Here is a 14,263-nt window from a genome sequence, read left to right as displayed (position 1 = left end):
TGAGGATGAAAATCATAAGGACACTGCATTCTCATGCCATAAACGGACCACGAGGAGGGAAACTCCCTCAATAATGCAGTATTGTAGTTAGGAGCATTATGGGAGTTTTATACTCTAAATATCCAGATTTGGCCACTATTATAGACAGGATACTGGACTAGATGAGCCAGCATGCGGCATCTGAGCTTCTTGGGAGTCATAACTATTGATGCCATGTGTTCGCAAAAAGTGCATTATTTTGGGATTGAAACTGAGTGCCTGTAGTTCTGGATTCCTGTAGCAGAGTTGGTTGCCAAGGTAAATTTAATGGTTCCAAGTGAATGTCTATTGAATCTTTAAGTTTGTTGTATCTCTGGTTTTATTTATATATATATATATATATATATATATATATATATATATATATATATATATATATATATATAATTTTTTATTGTGTGTGTGTGTAAAAACCCGGTGGCATTCAGGCTCCCAAACATGTCTGTTTCCTCCCAGGAGCTGTTTGAAGCATTTGAATGTGTCCAGAGGAAGCATGAATCGGATAGGAAGAAAAGAGATTGCCGCACGTACAGATTCAGTGTGGAAGCAACCTCGGCTCTTCGGAAGCTTTTGTTGAGGGCTCCCCGGCGGGCACAAGCCTTGCTGGAGTTCCTGCAGGGAGAACATGGCACACCCTGCTCTGCACTCCAGCACAGTTGCTCTGTGCAAAACATCTACGTTGACTTTCTCCATGACTCCTTAAAGTCTCTGCAGAGGCTTCAGCGGTATCCCAAATCCTCAGGAGAATTGGATCAGAGTGAGACAGTAGATGCTATTTACAGTGTCCTCAGCGTGTTGCATTTTGAAGTGGAGCATCAGACTGGCGAGCTCCGACTCTTGTGCAGGGAGCTTTTGGATGCTTGCTGGGCTGAAGGAAGCCCACTGAGGGAAGAGAGGTTACTGGGCTGCATACTGAGGAAGCAGAGCCATGCCTTGCTCAGTCTGTACAGCAACGTCTTCACAGAGAGGACAAGAGAGAAACTGTTGGGGCCAAAGTTGCCAGGAAAAGGTTTGTTTTGTTTTCTCATTAAAAGTTGGACCATTGAGACTTTGCAGGCAAGCCAGGTTGGGGGGAGGGGGGAAGCAAGGGGGGAGTTTGGCCACGTAAGGATTTTTTGTTATGGAGACTTAGTTACGGAGTCTGAACATGGCTTTTGCTTAGTGATTCCCTAACTATTCTACTGCTAAAAACTTTGCCCAGGGCCTGCTTTCTTCAGAGGTAGCTCTCTGTGTTTGAAAGTAATCCCATTTATGTGTCTCTCAGGTTCATCTGAGCAGTTGGACACAGAGCGGGTAATGCTGGCTTTGTTCGCAGAGCCTGAAGAGTTTTATTCTTGGAAAACTGCCTATTTCTACTGCCTGAGCAGCAGCAAGCACTTTCTGGAGCAGATTCTGGTATGGCAATAAAGATGAAAGGGAAGGGGAAAACCCAGTAGTGGATCAAATTTAGTGCCAGGATTCCAGCATTAGAACACTTTACATTTGACTAGAGGTCTTCAGGAGTCCTGACTTTTGGTGCCAAGAGATTAGCTACCTAGCAGTGGGTTTTTATAATTGACCCATCTGCATTGTTTCATCTCTATGATTTAAGATATCTGCATGGAGGTCTCTGGAAGATGTAAAGCAGTGTTATCTGATGGTTAGAACAGAGGATGTGGGAGATGGGGCTCCTGTATTTTACTCCCAGCCCTGCCAGGGATTCCCACTGAGTAACCTTGGCAGCCGCTTAACCTCTCTGTGATTCAAGTACCCCATTATGTAAAATGGGGATAATGATGCTTCACAAAAGGGTTGTGGGCTTAAATGGATATTTGTGAAGCACTTGAGAGCCTGGGGTGAAAGGTGTTATAGGAGATAAAAGTGCACAAATAAAGTCTTGTGTATTGAGGGCATGAGAATCCAGACAGATGAGCCAAGATTTGTTCTATTACTGGCTTAAAAACTCCATCTATAGCTCAAAAGTTTCTCCTCTAGTTTCTGCATAAAACCTATTTGGAAAATACGCAGACTTAAAGAGTAGCCAGGGAGAGGGGGTAGATTGATTTTTCTGGCTTCTACTTAGTGACTCCTTTTCTTTGTAGTCCAAATAAAGAGAAACTTGGTGTCCTGTAAAATCTGGGTTTGAGGAAGTTAAACCACTTTCTGAAACTACTATTGTGACAGCCCACCACCACCCCAGCAGGATTCTGCATTTTTAGAATAACAAATGCTTTCTTCCTTTTTGTTTTCTAGGTGACTGCATTAACACTATTAAAAAGGGAAGACTTCTCAGGCTTGAGCAGCTTACTGAGTCGAGAATTCAACCCCCTCAGCCGTCTTCTAGTATTGCTAGGGTGGACTCACTGTCACAGCTTAGAATCAGCAAAAAACTTGTTATATGCTCTTCACAAAACTCAGGCAAGTAAGCGAGTGGAGAGCAGGTTGAAATGGCTGAATGCTGTGACTGACAGTTCAGTTTGATTCCAATCATGGTAAATTAGTTGCTTAGATTGTTAATCAAATTTGAAGTCTCTAAAATGAGACTTGTTCTAACTGCATAAACTGAGATTCTGAACGTTAAATGTCTTTCCAAATGGAAGATGTAAGGGTGAATCCTCTGGTTAGGATTTTCAGACGCTTTTTAAAAGGAGTTTTGTAAATCAAACTTTTCCTTAAAACAAATAGTATACAGGCAGCAGCATTGCAAGTTCACCTTCGCTACATCTCCGTTAACGTGCCTCAACTGTGACCTGAATGGGGTCCTTGGGGCCATTCTCCAGGGCCCATTCAGTCCTTGACCTCAGAAACTCAAGGCCAAATAGTGCCAATGGTTTTGACTTTGTATTTTGGGTACTTATGCCCTAGGAACTGCATTGACATTTAGTCCATTTCACGTGTGCCACTGAACTTGTAGGCACGATTGATCTGAGTTGAGCAGTGCCATCCACTTAGTCCTGAATGCCCAAAATAACATCCACAGTAGCCTAAATGTCAGAACTGAGACTGGAGGGTCCACTTTATTTTGGAATCTTCTTTCTTTTCTGGGTATACAGAGCTTTTAAACACTAAGCCTGTGGTTCCAATCCAGGCAGTGTTGGTGAGTGGTTGCCTTGGATGACTGATAATGGAACACTGAGCCTTTCACTTCTAGGTCATTGATTGAACTCCATCCCAGGTCAATAATGTCTTAAGGGAGTTACTGTCTGATGCCTGATCAGTGACCTGTATAAGATAGCACAGTCTCAGATCAGTGTTTAGTGGGCAGGCATCCATCGCAGAACATAAGCATATTGGAAGTGAGTCTGTAGGCAGCTTGTATTTCTAACCCATACAGTATCTGTTCTGGGTATATAACTAGAGCAGGGATGGGCAAACTTTTTGGCCTGAGGGCCACATCGGGTTGCAAAACTGTATGGAGGGCCGGGTAGGGAAGGCTGTGCCTCCCCAAACAGCTTGGGCCCCGCCCCCTATCCGACCCCTCCCACTTTCCCCCCCCCTGACTACCCCCCCCAGAACCTCCCGACCCATCCACCCCCCCCCCCCCCCGCTCCTTGTTCCCTGACTGCCCCTCCGGAACCTACCGCCCCTATCCAACCTCCCCTGCTCCCTGACTGCCCTGACCCCATTTACACCTCTGCCCCCGACAGGCCCCCCGGGATTCCCACACCTATCCAACAACCCGGTCCCCTGACCGCTGCCCCCCCCAAACCTCCGCCCCATCCAGCCGCTCCCTGTCCCCTGACTGCCCCCCAGGACCCCTTTCCCCTCATCCAACCCCCTCGCTCCCTGCCCCCTTACCATGCCACTCAGAGCAGCATGTCTGGCAGCTGTGCCACCTGGCCGGAGCCAGACACGCTGCTGCACTGCCCTGCGGGAGCTCGCAGCCCCGCCGCTCAGAGCGGTGCCTGTGCGGCTGTGTGGCTGCAGGGGAGGGGAATACCAGGGGAGGGGCCAGGGGCTAGCCTCCCCGGCCGGGAGCTCAAAGGCCAGGCAGGACGGTCCTGCGGGCCAGATGTGGCCCATGGGCCGTAGTTTGCCCACCTCTGAACTAGAGTGACAGCTCTGGAGATGTAAGTCCTGTAGTACCTTTCAGAAGCACTAAATTCTCTTTACAAATAAAATGTTTAAAACTATAGGGATGGGCTTACAGACTGGAAAAATGGATGGGTCAAGTTTAGATTGATTAACATTAACAGGGCCCCTTCAAAACAAAATGCAGCTATCTATCCTCCATTTTGTTGCTTTAATGTGTAAATAAAGTAAAAGTGCAGAAATCTGCCCATCTAAATATGTTAAGATTCCTTTAGCCACTAAACATCACACATGTGAACCAAACTCTAGTTTTGTGCTATTCTTGGTAAGGTAGAGGGGTCTGGTGCAGTGAACTCCCAAAATCCTAAGAACCAGTTCCCTACTGGGTCCTCGGCGGCACTTCGGCGGCCGGGGGTCTTCACTTGCTCCGGGTTTTCGGTGGCATTTCGGCAGCAGGTCCTTCACCCAGAGTGAGTGAAGACCCCCCCCACCCCCCCTGCCGCCGAAGTGCTGCCGAAGACCCGGTAGGGAACTGCGCGGTGAGTACAAGTCATGTCTCCCGCCACCCACCCGTCCGACCCCAACCCACGTCCTGCCCCCGACTACCCCTCTCAGAACCCGCAACCCATCAACCCCCACCTTGTACCCTGACCACCGCCTCCCAAGACCCCCCGACCCTAACTGCCCCCCAGGACCCTACCCAACTCGCCCCACTCCCTGTTCTCTGACTGCCCCAACCCCATCCCCCACCACCCCGACAGACCCACGAGACTCCCACACCTACCCAACCCCCCCTTTCCCCGTCCCCTGACCGCCCCCCTGAGAACCTCTGTCCCCTCCAACCGCTCCCTACCCCTTATCCAACCCCTCCTCCCAGCCCCGGCCCAGCTCCCTTACCATGCTGCTGTGTAAGGATGCCGCACAGCCCCTGGAGCTTGCAGCCCCACACCCTTACCCAGAGGTGAAAGTACGGTGTACCGGCAAGAGCTGGTGCGTCATAGCGGGGTGGCCCGGCTTCCCCAGGGGGCAATTTAAAGGGCCTGGGGCTCCCAGCAGGCCCTTTAAATTGCCACCAGAGCCCCACTGCTGGAGCCCTGGGGTAGCGGCAGCGGGGCTCTGGGGGCTATTTAATAAGTCTGGGGCTCCCGCTGCTTCTACCGCCCCAGCCCTTTAAATAGCCGCCGGAGCCCCACTGCCATTCCTCCAGGGCTCCAGCGGCTCTTTAAAGGGGGGTGGGTAGCGGGGGGCTCCAGGGGCTATTTAAAGGGCAGGGCTCCAGCTGCCTCTGCCGCCCCGGTCCTTTAAATAGCCGCGAGAGCCCCACCGCTTCCCCAGGGCTCCAGCGGCTCTGTGGGGGGGTGGGGAGGGAAGCAGTGGAGGGAAGCAGGAGAAGGGCTGGGGGAGCCTCCCCAGTTGGGAGCTCAGGCGGGCCAGACAGGACGGTCCCGCGGGCCGGATGTGGCCCGGGGACCAGAGTTTGCCCGCCCGCCCCTTTAGGAACCGGTTCTACATTGGCTTCTAAATTTAGCAACTGGTTCATGTGAACCAGCTCCAGCTCACTGCTGGTCTGGTGTAAATGTGATCTCTTCATTTTATGTTAGCTAATGCTAATTTGCTCGCTCTCTCTAACAGGGTCTGTGCAATGATTCAGTATTAAAAGAGTTCTGTGATGGGCTGTGGGCTCAAGTGGAGGTTCTTGAATGGTGCATACAGCAAAACAGGTAAAACAGCCAGAAGCACTCTTTTTACTAACTATGTATTTTGACAAAGGCTCCCCACGTAGCCAGAATTGCATATGTAGAGGTTTAATATACAAATGCCAAGTATACAATATCTATGCCATGTCTCCCTTAGTGGCCATAAGCTATAGAAACTTGATGTTTGTCTACATTTTTTATTTAATATTTTTAAATTCTCAAGTTGAGTCAGTGTTAAAACTGGAAGAACCTTGGTGTAGACAAGGTTCAGGAGGTGGACCCATTTTCACCATTTTGATTAGTCTTGCTTTTTCTTGCAGTATTACTATCCCAAAGAAGATTCTTTTGCAACACTTGTACAGTCTGGATTGCCACTCTGCACTCTACTCTCTTCATCACCTCACCAACCTTCTGGCCCTGAATGAAGAGGATGTCATTGAGCTTCTTCAGAAGGTTCCAGCCAGAGACCAGCAGACTCAGGGTAAATGAGCAGGAATGTGATTGCAGAAGGATACCTTTAAGAGTCCACTCAGCATATATCTTTAAAATCCTCATAATGCTGATAGTACTCCCGTCTGGAAGGATCAGTGCATACAACTTGCACTTCGCAAATAATAAACATATCATTTAGCAGAACTTAAACCTAACTCCATAGGGTGTAGGAAAGTGATTCTCAACAATTTCCATTTTAAAGGAGAACTGTCTCCTATGAGAAGGTTATGAAATCCAGTTCCAGGGACTCTGAAGATGGTAATTTAACTTTGCACATACATGATAGCATCTTCCACCAGAGTACTTCAAAAATATTTAAGACTTTTTTTTTCTGAGTATAACTGAATAAAAGTTGTCAAGGCTGATTCCCCACTCTGGTACTTCGAGTGCAGAAGGTTGGGGCCTGCAAGGATTCTAAAAATTAATACTGGCCACTTCAGGCTGATATTAAACTCCCAAGGTCACAGCTTCTCTCTGACCTTGGATGGGTAGATGCTGCCACCACTCAAGTGCAACACTCCTCCCCTTTTGAGAACCCAGGGAGGAGCACTTGGAAATTCCTTCCTGTGGGGTACCCTCAATCCCTTTCACACACACACCCTTCATGGAAAAGCTGAAAAAGAAAACAAAGGAAATCAGCTGTTGCCACCAGCTAATTAAACAACATATGCACTAACCTCTTAGGACACACACAAACCAATTTTGTTCTTAAAAAAGGTCAGTTTTTTTATTTAAAAAAAAAAACAACAACAACAAAACATTTGGAACTTAGGCTATTGCTAGAATTAAAAAGAGCAAATATAATAATTAAGCATCAAGAATGGTTTTCTTGAGGTCCAGCTTAAAGGTTACAAGCAAAACAAAAGAATTTGGGGGTTAGCACAGAGGAGTCCATAAGCCAATAAGAAATAACCCTAATTGCGTCTTCCTGATTTACCTGCATATCTCGGGTTCAAATAAGTAGTTCTAGGTATGATCTGATGATTTTCCATACCTGGCTTAAAGCTTCTTACAGCATTGCTGCTATGTGTCTCCTCTCTCCAGAGAACAACAGACAGACAGATAAAGGGAAAGTTTTTTTCCCAATTTTAAAAAGTTTTGGCTCTTTTGGTCAGGTGCCCGCTCACTTCCCTTTACCTGTGCATGCAGGCAGACTTTTTCACCCTTTAGAGGTAAAGCAAGTAGAGAACAGCTATAGCTAACTGGCTGGCTGGGTGTCCACAAAAGGGATCTATACCCCCTCATTTATCACAAAAGTGAATTAATTTTAAAATCTCATTTGCTTTTCACTGTCCTTTCCCTACATATTCTCAGCTTGGAGAGTGACAGTAGACAGGTCAGTTTATCTATGGATCACATGCACATGCACAAGGCTCTTGGGTTTCAGCTTCCAACTGGAAGGGAAGATTCAATTATATTTATAAAAATCCGTACTCATTTTTTAAAAATTCACTGACGCACAAAACGCCATGCCATTTTCTAATGTTAGGTTTTGCAAAAGCCTCTTAAATTTAATCTTAACATTTGGCTCTATGCTAGCCAATGGAGTGCCTATTTTAAATAAAATAAAGAAATAAATCTAGGCTTTGAAATTCCTTAGATTACTATGTAATGTATGTTAAAGGAATTTTCAAAAGTTTTTCAGAAGCGCCTGTTGTGCTTGTATCTCCAGTAAGTGAAGCTAGTATCTAGGTCAGTGGTTGCCTCTTGGCAGGGGCTCTACTTGATGCACGGTAGCTTTGACTCCACAGAAAGCACTGAAAACTGGAAAGCTGCAGACTCTTGTGAGGTGTCTTGGTTTTTGTTTTTTCCCCTGCTTGTGGGAGTTGTGTGTGTCTGTGTATGGGATGTTTTTTGAGTTGTTTAAATGAACCAATAATTTTCAATGATAGAACTTGCAGTAATGCTGAATCTGATTTCTTTTGCTTTCTAAAAGGAAGCCAGTTCTTTATCTCCTACCACAAATTGTCAAACTGGTGGCTTCCTATTTGTTAATATTAAATTCCTAACTTTGTGTGTGTGCTGATGACAGGGAGTTGGGGATCAAATAGTGCCCCTAATGAACAGAGGTTTATCTCTGTCTCACTTTCCAGCTCCCTACGCCTGTTCAAATGAATGTTTGTGAGACAGAGGAGAGGTAAAGGTTGGTCATGGGATAGGCCTAGGATGAAACCCAACCTGGGACATTCTTCTGGGTTCTCTCCCCCCCCCCCCCTTTTTCCCCCCTTTCAATTATGTTGTAATTATTTCACACAGTCAGCAAGATCTTTCTTTTTTTTTCTTTCAAGGCCTGTTGTTGAGACTTATTTTGAGGCTGTGCCATTACATTAACTTAGTACATTATTCCTCTCTGCAGATAGATGTTTGTTAGAATCTCAGTTACAATACTGGACTCCACCTTTAAATGCCTGCTGATGAAATACTATCCGAGACCATTCTGGGGCGGGAAGACTCAGGCCACTTAGATCTGCCTGACTCATGCAGCTGCGCAGAAGGATAATTCTAGCCTTGGTTTCACTTCTCTAAGATCACTTGAATTTACAGAACTAGTTAATGAAAATTAAACCTTCCCTTTTCTTCCAGCTCAGTGGTGAATTAAGAGACTTGCATTTAAAAGGAGTGCTATGACTGTGAATTCTTTTACAGTTCAGCTTCCTGACAGAGTATATTTAGATAGCGTATCCTGAAACTGAAAGAGTGGGGGGAGGGGAAGCCTAAAAAACCCAGAGTTTTCTACTCTGAGGATGATGATTAAAAGGGTAATTTGGGTGAGCCCAAAAATAGCAACACATACCATGAAAAGGCTTCCGCCCACTTCGCTTCCTTCCTGTGCATGCACCTGTCTGCTGCTGCCTCAGTTTAATTTTTGCTGCTGTTGTTACTTGTTAACACCTTACTACAAGGTCTGGAGAAGAGCATGCTTCTGAACTTCCCCCTCAGATCAGTGTCTCAGGGTGATCTCTCTTTTAGTGCATGAGACAGTATAATTGACCATGAACAAAACAATGAAACTGACCAGACACAAAGTGCTGTCAAATGCACAGACTGGAGTATGGGTTATATGACGCCTGGCTAAAACACCAGAAGTCACCTTTCCTAAACTATCATTCCTGCAGTTGTTACTACCTACAGAACTACAGTGGTGGGAAGCTTCAGGAAAAAAAGACTAGTCTAAAGATAGCTCTATTAGCAGCTGTTGCACTTCTGCTTCCAATGTGGAAAGGACCCAAATAAAGTGTTTCCGTTATAATGGTGTTCGGAGACAGAGTGAGATAAATTATATTTGAATAGTCTGGATGAAGACTTTTTCTGTAAAGCCATGTGAGTCAAACTCTGCTCTAGTCTGTGTGGTTGTGTCTCCCTTATGCATTTCTGAAAATCTCCCACCATTGTTTTAGCAAGAGAGGATGTATCCTTACAGACACGAGACTGGCGTTTTTATCACTGCAATGACTAACTGTACTGAGTAGGTGAAGGGTATGTCAACATTGCAATTAGGCCAGCAACGGGGGTTTGTGTCTGCTGGCTCAGGCTTATGGGGCTTGGGCTACGGGGGTCTGTCTAATTGCGGTGTAGACGGTCAGGCTGGAGCCCAGGTTCTGGGACTCTTCCCCCATTGTGGGGTCCTAGAGCCTGGGCTCCAGCCCAAGCTCGAACATCTACACCACAATTAGACAGCCCTATAGCCCAGGACCCATGAGCCCAAGTCAGCAGACGCAGGCCAACAGCGGGTATTTAGTTGCAGTGTAGACATACCCTTACAGGACAGGATGGTAAAAACACCCGAGTATTGTCTACATTCCACCCTCCACCATTGCTACCACCAGTAGAGCTGCGATGATGGACCTTAGGCTGTGCTTACACTGGCAGATTTATTTTGTGTAAAACTCCTTAGTTTTATGGCATGATTCTCAGAAAATCTGTGCTCATGGTTTTCATGGAAACAATGCTTGAGCACTCTGATTAACATAGTTCAATCACTGTTCTAGCTAATGCAGTTCAGCTCCCGGTGTTTGGACAGGACCATAGGCATTATGTGACTCCAGTATATTGGTTTGAATAGTTCATGAATACCCATGCTGCACTACCAGCAGGCAGATGGACTGGCCCAGTCCTTCTATTAAAAAAGTACTACTCTATTGTACAGTAGTGGTCCCAAACACTGCAGTAACATTGTTTTAAATGGTAGTGTTTGGGACCACTACTGTACAATAATGCAGTATCTATTAGAAACCAATAATTTATCTACATAGGGAACATAAGTTGTACTGAAAGCAGAAATACCATAATATGCTACTGCCTGTGTGTTTGGTTCCCTGATGAGCTAGTGATGACTTGTACATGGTATTCAGCTCTGCTGTTTCAATGTGATAAAAAGGGACCACATTTTTAGCATGTGACACCTTTCCTGCCCCCCAAACAAGCTGAGAAGGGCAGGGAGAATTCGTGGGGGAGACCTTTCAAGTTGTTGGTATCTATCATAAAGAAACCAAAAGGGCATAATTTCCTTCAGATCCTTTACTGGTCACCTTTAATCATGCTTAATAGTCATTAATAAGTGTTGTTCAAGTGGGGTAGCGCCCAAACTAGATTTTAAAAGTTTAATCAGCCAATTTTGTTGGAGTCAAATTATGATACAGCTAGGTTAATACAAATTCTTTAGAGCAGTTCATAAACTAGTTTGGCCACAAAGTCTGCACAAGGAAAATCTACCATGTTGCAGGACATGTTATAACATGCTAGCATTCAACCTGGTTAAAATAAGGTTTGACCTTGCATTGTAAATGGATCAACACAACTCCATCCTATCTACACTGCAAGGCCAAACCATATGTTGAACGTGTTTAACTCTTCTGTGTTGTAACCACATCCAGCCACACAGATTTTTTGGCAATGTTTATACTAGGATAGATTTGCTTAAATTTCCCACTGTTGCCAAGTATGGATCTTGTTCTCTGTTCTTTGTTTCATATGTTGTTAAATCATATCATGGAGGAAGGCTGGGGTGGAGGTCAGCTGTGGAAAGCCACCTATATAAGACTGGAGGAGAGTGATTGTGGGGTGCACAGGGTCAAGGATGATGATCGGGTATAGGAAATGGCAAGAAGAAAGGGCAGAGCTACTCATGGGAGAAGGAAACTAAGAGAGCATCAAGACTACCCGAATTATCAGAATGTAAGGAAGTGGCAGAAGATGAAATGGGAACCAAGCTGTGCCAGGGGCTTGAAGAGGTGATATCTAGATATAGATAGAGATGTGAGAGAGAGTTTCAAGGAAAGCAGACAACGTAGCTGGCATAGTAAACAAGGAAGATGATTTTGATAGCTGTATGTTGGAGGATATTGAGGGTTGTGATGTGGAACCTGGAGAAAACAGAGAGGAAGAGATTGCAGTAATTGAAGCAAGAGATTAAAAAAACCAAGGGTTTAGAAATAGAATTGGAGAGGAAGAGGCAGATTTGAGATGTAGAGAATTTAGCAATAGCCAGGGTGGAATAGAGCATAAAGCAGATGGAGGAGTCTTAAAACACAGAGATTGGGAACCTGTGTGACAGGAATTATGGGAGAATTGGCTGTGGAATTGTCTAGTAAATAATTGATTTGAGGTATTTAATTCCCTGGAAGCATGTCTACAACTTGAAATATAAGAATTAAAGGGCACCTCTCAATTTGAAAATCTTACTTCTGTCAGAACACTTTGACCCTACTATATCACAAGTATCCCGTAAGGAGACTATCCCAAGACAAGTTAATAGGGATGTGGGACAAAATTACTTTTCCTTTTTAAATTGTATTTACTTTTGTGTAGTTTTCACTGTCTTCTGCAGTATAATTTGTTAGTTTCCCTCCTGCTGAATATTTGTCCTCTTTATAAACATCCATACAGAGAGGGCAGAAAAATCCCTACTTTCCTTTTCTAAAAGGAATTCGGGATGGAGGGGAACTTGAAGACCTGTTAGAAACTAGAATTAGTCAATGTCCCTCAAAATATGTGAGAACTTACCCTCCCATGTTTCACTTTGCAGCGGTGCCGGTTCCCAGCTTCCTGAGTCAGCAACGCAACCTGGTGCTCTTCCGGGCATTTTGTGCCATGAAATACGCAATCTATGCACTGTGTGTGAATTCACACCGTCATTCGAAGTGCAAGGACTGCATGCACACCCTTCTCAGTGACCTCCCTGAGGACTCGACCCCTCTTAAAGAACCGCCAGGAGATCGGCCTCCTTGCCTAGGTTTAGTAGCTTGTACATATCTAGTTGCTAGATTCTGTGGATTGTAATTTATTTTAATATTACACTGTGAACATCTGTAATTCCTTTATCCAAAGAGCTCAAAACACTTACAAACAAATCTCTCAGCATCTATGTGAGGTAGAGAAGTGTTACTTTCTACATCTATTACTATTAAGTGTAAGATACCTACCTTTGTAAAGCACTCTAAAATCCTTAGATTAAAAACATTCTATAAGGGGAAAATGTTAGTATTAATGGGATATTTTAGCTGGGATTTTTAAAAAGAGCTTGATATTTTTGTAGCTAATGTTGTGGTTACATAGTCTTTCTTAGTGGCAACAAGCTATAGAAATGTGCTAAAATGGACGAAATCTGAGTCTGGGCATCAGGGTATAAGATGGTCACTGTTGGGGTCAGAGAGGAGTAATTCCCTGTTCCCTCATTGCACATTTAGATGCTTTATCAGGAGAGGAAGGTTCACCTCTGAACCATTAGCGTTAGTTATAGCTGAAGGCAGGATATTGAGCTACATGGACCAGTGTTCTGAACTGATATGGCAAAGATTCTTATAAAAGTCCATTGCCATCTTGTTCTTTAATGGCTCTCTTGGTTCCCATTCTTGTAACTTTGAGCACCATTGTGGAATCAGAAAGTGGGTAGGGGAGGAGGAAACAATTCCTGGAAAATATTTTAAGTGTGTTTTTTATTTATTTTTTTTATAACACATACAGATTGTCCAGCTATTTTTCCTCAGTATCTTGCCAAGTGCCAGCAGTTCTTACGGAGTGTCCCTGCTCCTTTGCATCTGGAGCTTCTGGAGAACATCTTCTCCCTGCTTTTTGTCTCCTACAGTGACCTCTACACAGAGACTTCCCTGCCCGAGGACTATGCAGAAGAGGACTATATTGTGAAAAATTGCTGTGGTGCTGGGAACTTGGATGGTGGTGCCAGCCGAGAGTCTTCCACCTCAGAAAGTCCACAGCACCCAGCAGAGCCTGAAAGGAAGGCAGAGAGACGTCCTCAGGCTCCCAGGACAGTCTACCATGGTACCCAAACTCTGCTTGGCTCAGAATTAAGTGGGGAGACCTGTGAATCCTCCAGGCTGAGCTGTCTAGATCTGAAACATTTTGCCAGTGGTGTCAATGGATTTTTAGTGGATGATCTGGCAGTGGATGCCATCCTCAAGATGCTCCTCAACCACCTGGAAGAAATTAAGAATTCTCTCCCATGGGATTCGAGTAACGTGCCCCATGAGGAGCTGGAGTTGGTGGAGTGCTTGAATTTCTCTGTGAATAGAGATGTCTTTGGGAGCAGAGTGCTGCAGTTCTCCAAATACCTCTCTGAAGCTCAGTGGAGATACAAAGTAGTGATGAGTAACAGAAATACAGGTAAGATCCACTGGGCTCTCAGTAGCACCAGCTTGGTGATCCTTGAATTGAAAGATCTTCAGCAGACGTGGGAGAGGAGCTCATTAATCTGGTGGGCTAGTGTACTGGTCTTTAGTGTAGCCAGCAAGTGACTGTTTTCTCCGTTTCTTCTTTTGTCTGCTTCACAAAGTCGCTACATGATGTGGATGGCTGGAAGCGTCTGCTCTAGAGAGGCCCAGGGCTGGGAAAACAGTAGGTAGTGCAGGTCAGTCTTGAGGTGTAGTGCTAATGTCTTCTGGAACCTGTGTGGGCTCAGACTTAGCAGAACGTTCGTGGAGCTGAAGTGTTGTAACTGTGTTTAGAGCAGTTCATAAACTAGTTTGGCCACAAAGTCTGCACAAGGAAAATCTACCATGTTGCAGGAC

The 14,263-nt window shown here is 45.1% G+C and overlaps 1 protein-coding gene across 3 annotated transcripts in view; it reads left to right on the top strand.

Annotated features, from left to right (window-relative positions):
- The window catches only part of ZFYVE26 (zinc finger FYVE-type containing 26), a 70,260-nt gene that overhangs the window by 6,659 nt on the left and 49,338 nt on the right, over positions 1-14,263 (top strand). For 2 of the 3 annotated variants that reach the window (XM_034769358.1, XM_034769359.1), the window contains exons 1-7: positions 915-1,048; positions 1,304-1,434; positions 2,272-2,436; positions 5,683-5,771; positions 6,068-6,228; positions 12,265-12,471; positions 13,203-13,859. In XM_034769358.1, coding sequence (XP_034625249.1) covers positions 1,336-1,434; positions 2,272-2,436; positions 5,683-5,771; positions 6,068-6,228; positions 12,265-12,471; positions 13,203-13,859 — 1,378 coding nt within the window. In that variant the 5' untranslated portion in view covers positions 915-1,048; positions 1,304-1,335. Of the gene's footprint in view, positions 1-495; positions 1,049-1,303; positions 1,435-2,271; positions 2,437-5,682; positions 5,772-6,067; positions 6,229-12,264; positions 12,472-13,202; positions 13,860-14,263 lie in introns of those variants that run through there. The other variant, XM_034769360.1, reaches the window with a different exon arrangement.

This window comes from Trachemys scripta, chromosome 4 (genome assembly GCF_013100865.1).
Source record: "Trachemys scripta elegans isolate TJP31775 chromosome 4, CAS_Tse_1.0, whole genome shotgun sequence".
Classification (NCBI taxonomy): Eukaryota; Metazoa; Chordata; order Testudines; family Emydidae; genus Trachemys; species Trachemys scripta.
Note: the sequence above shows the minus strand (reverse complement) of the source record. Positions and strands in the feature narration are given on the sequence as shown.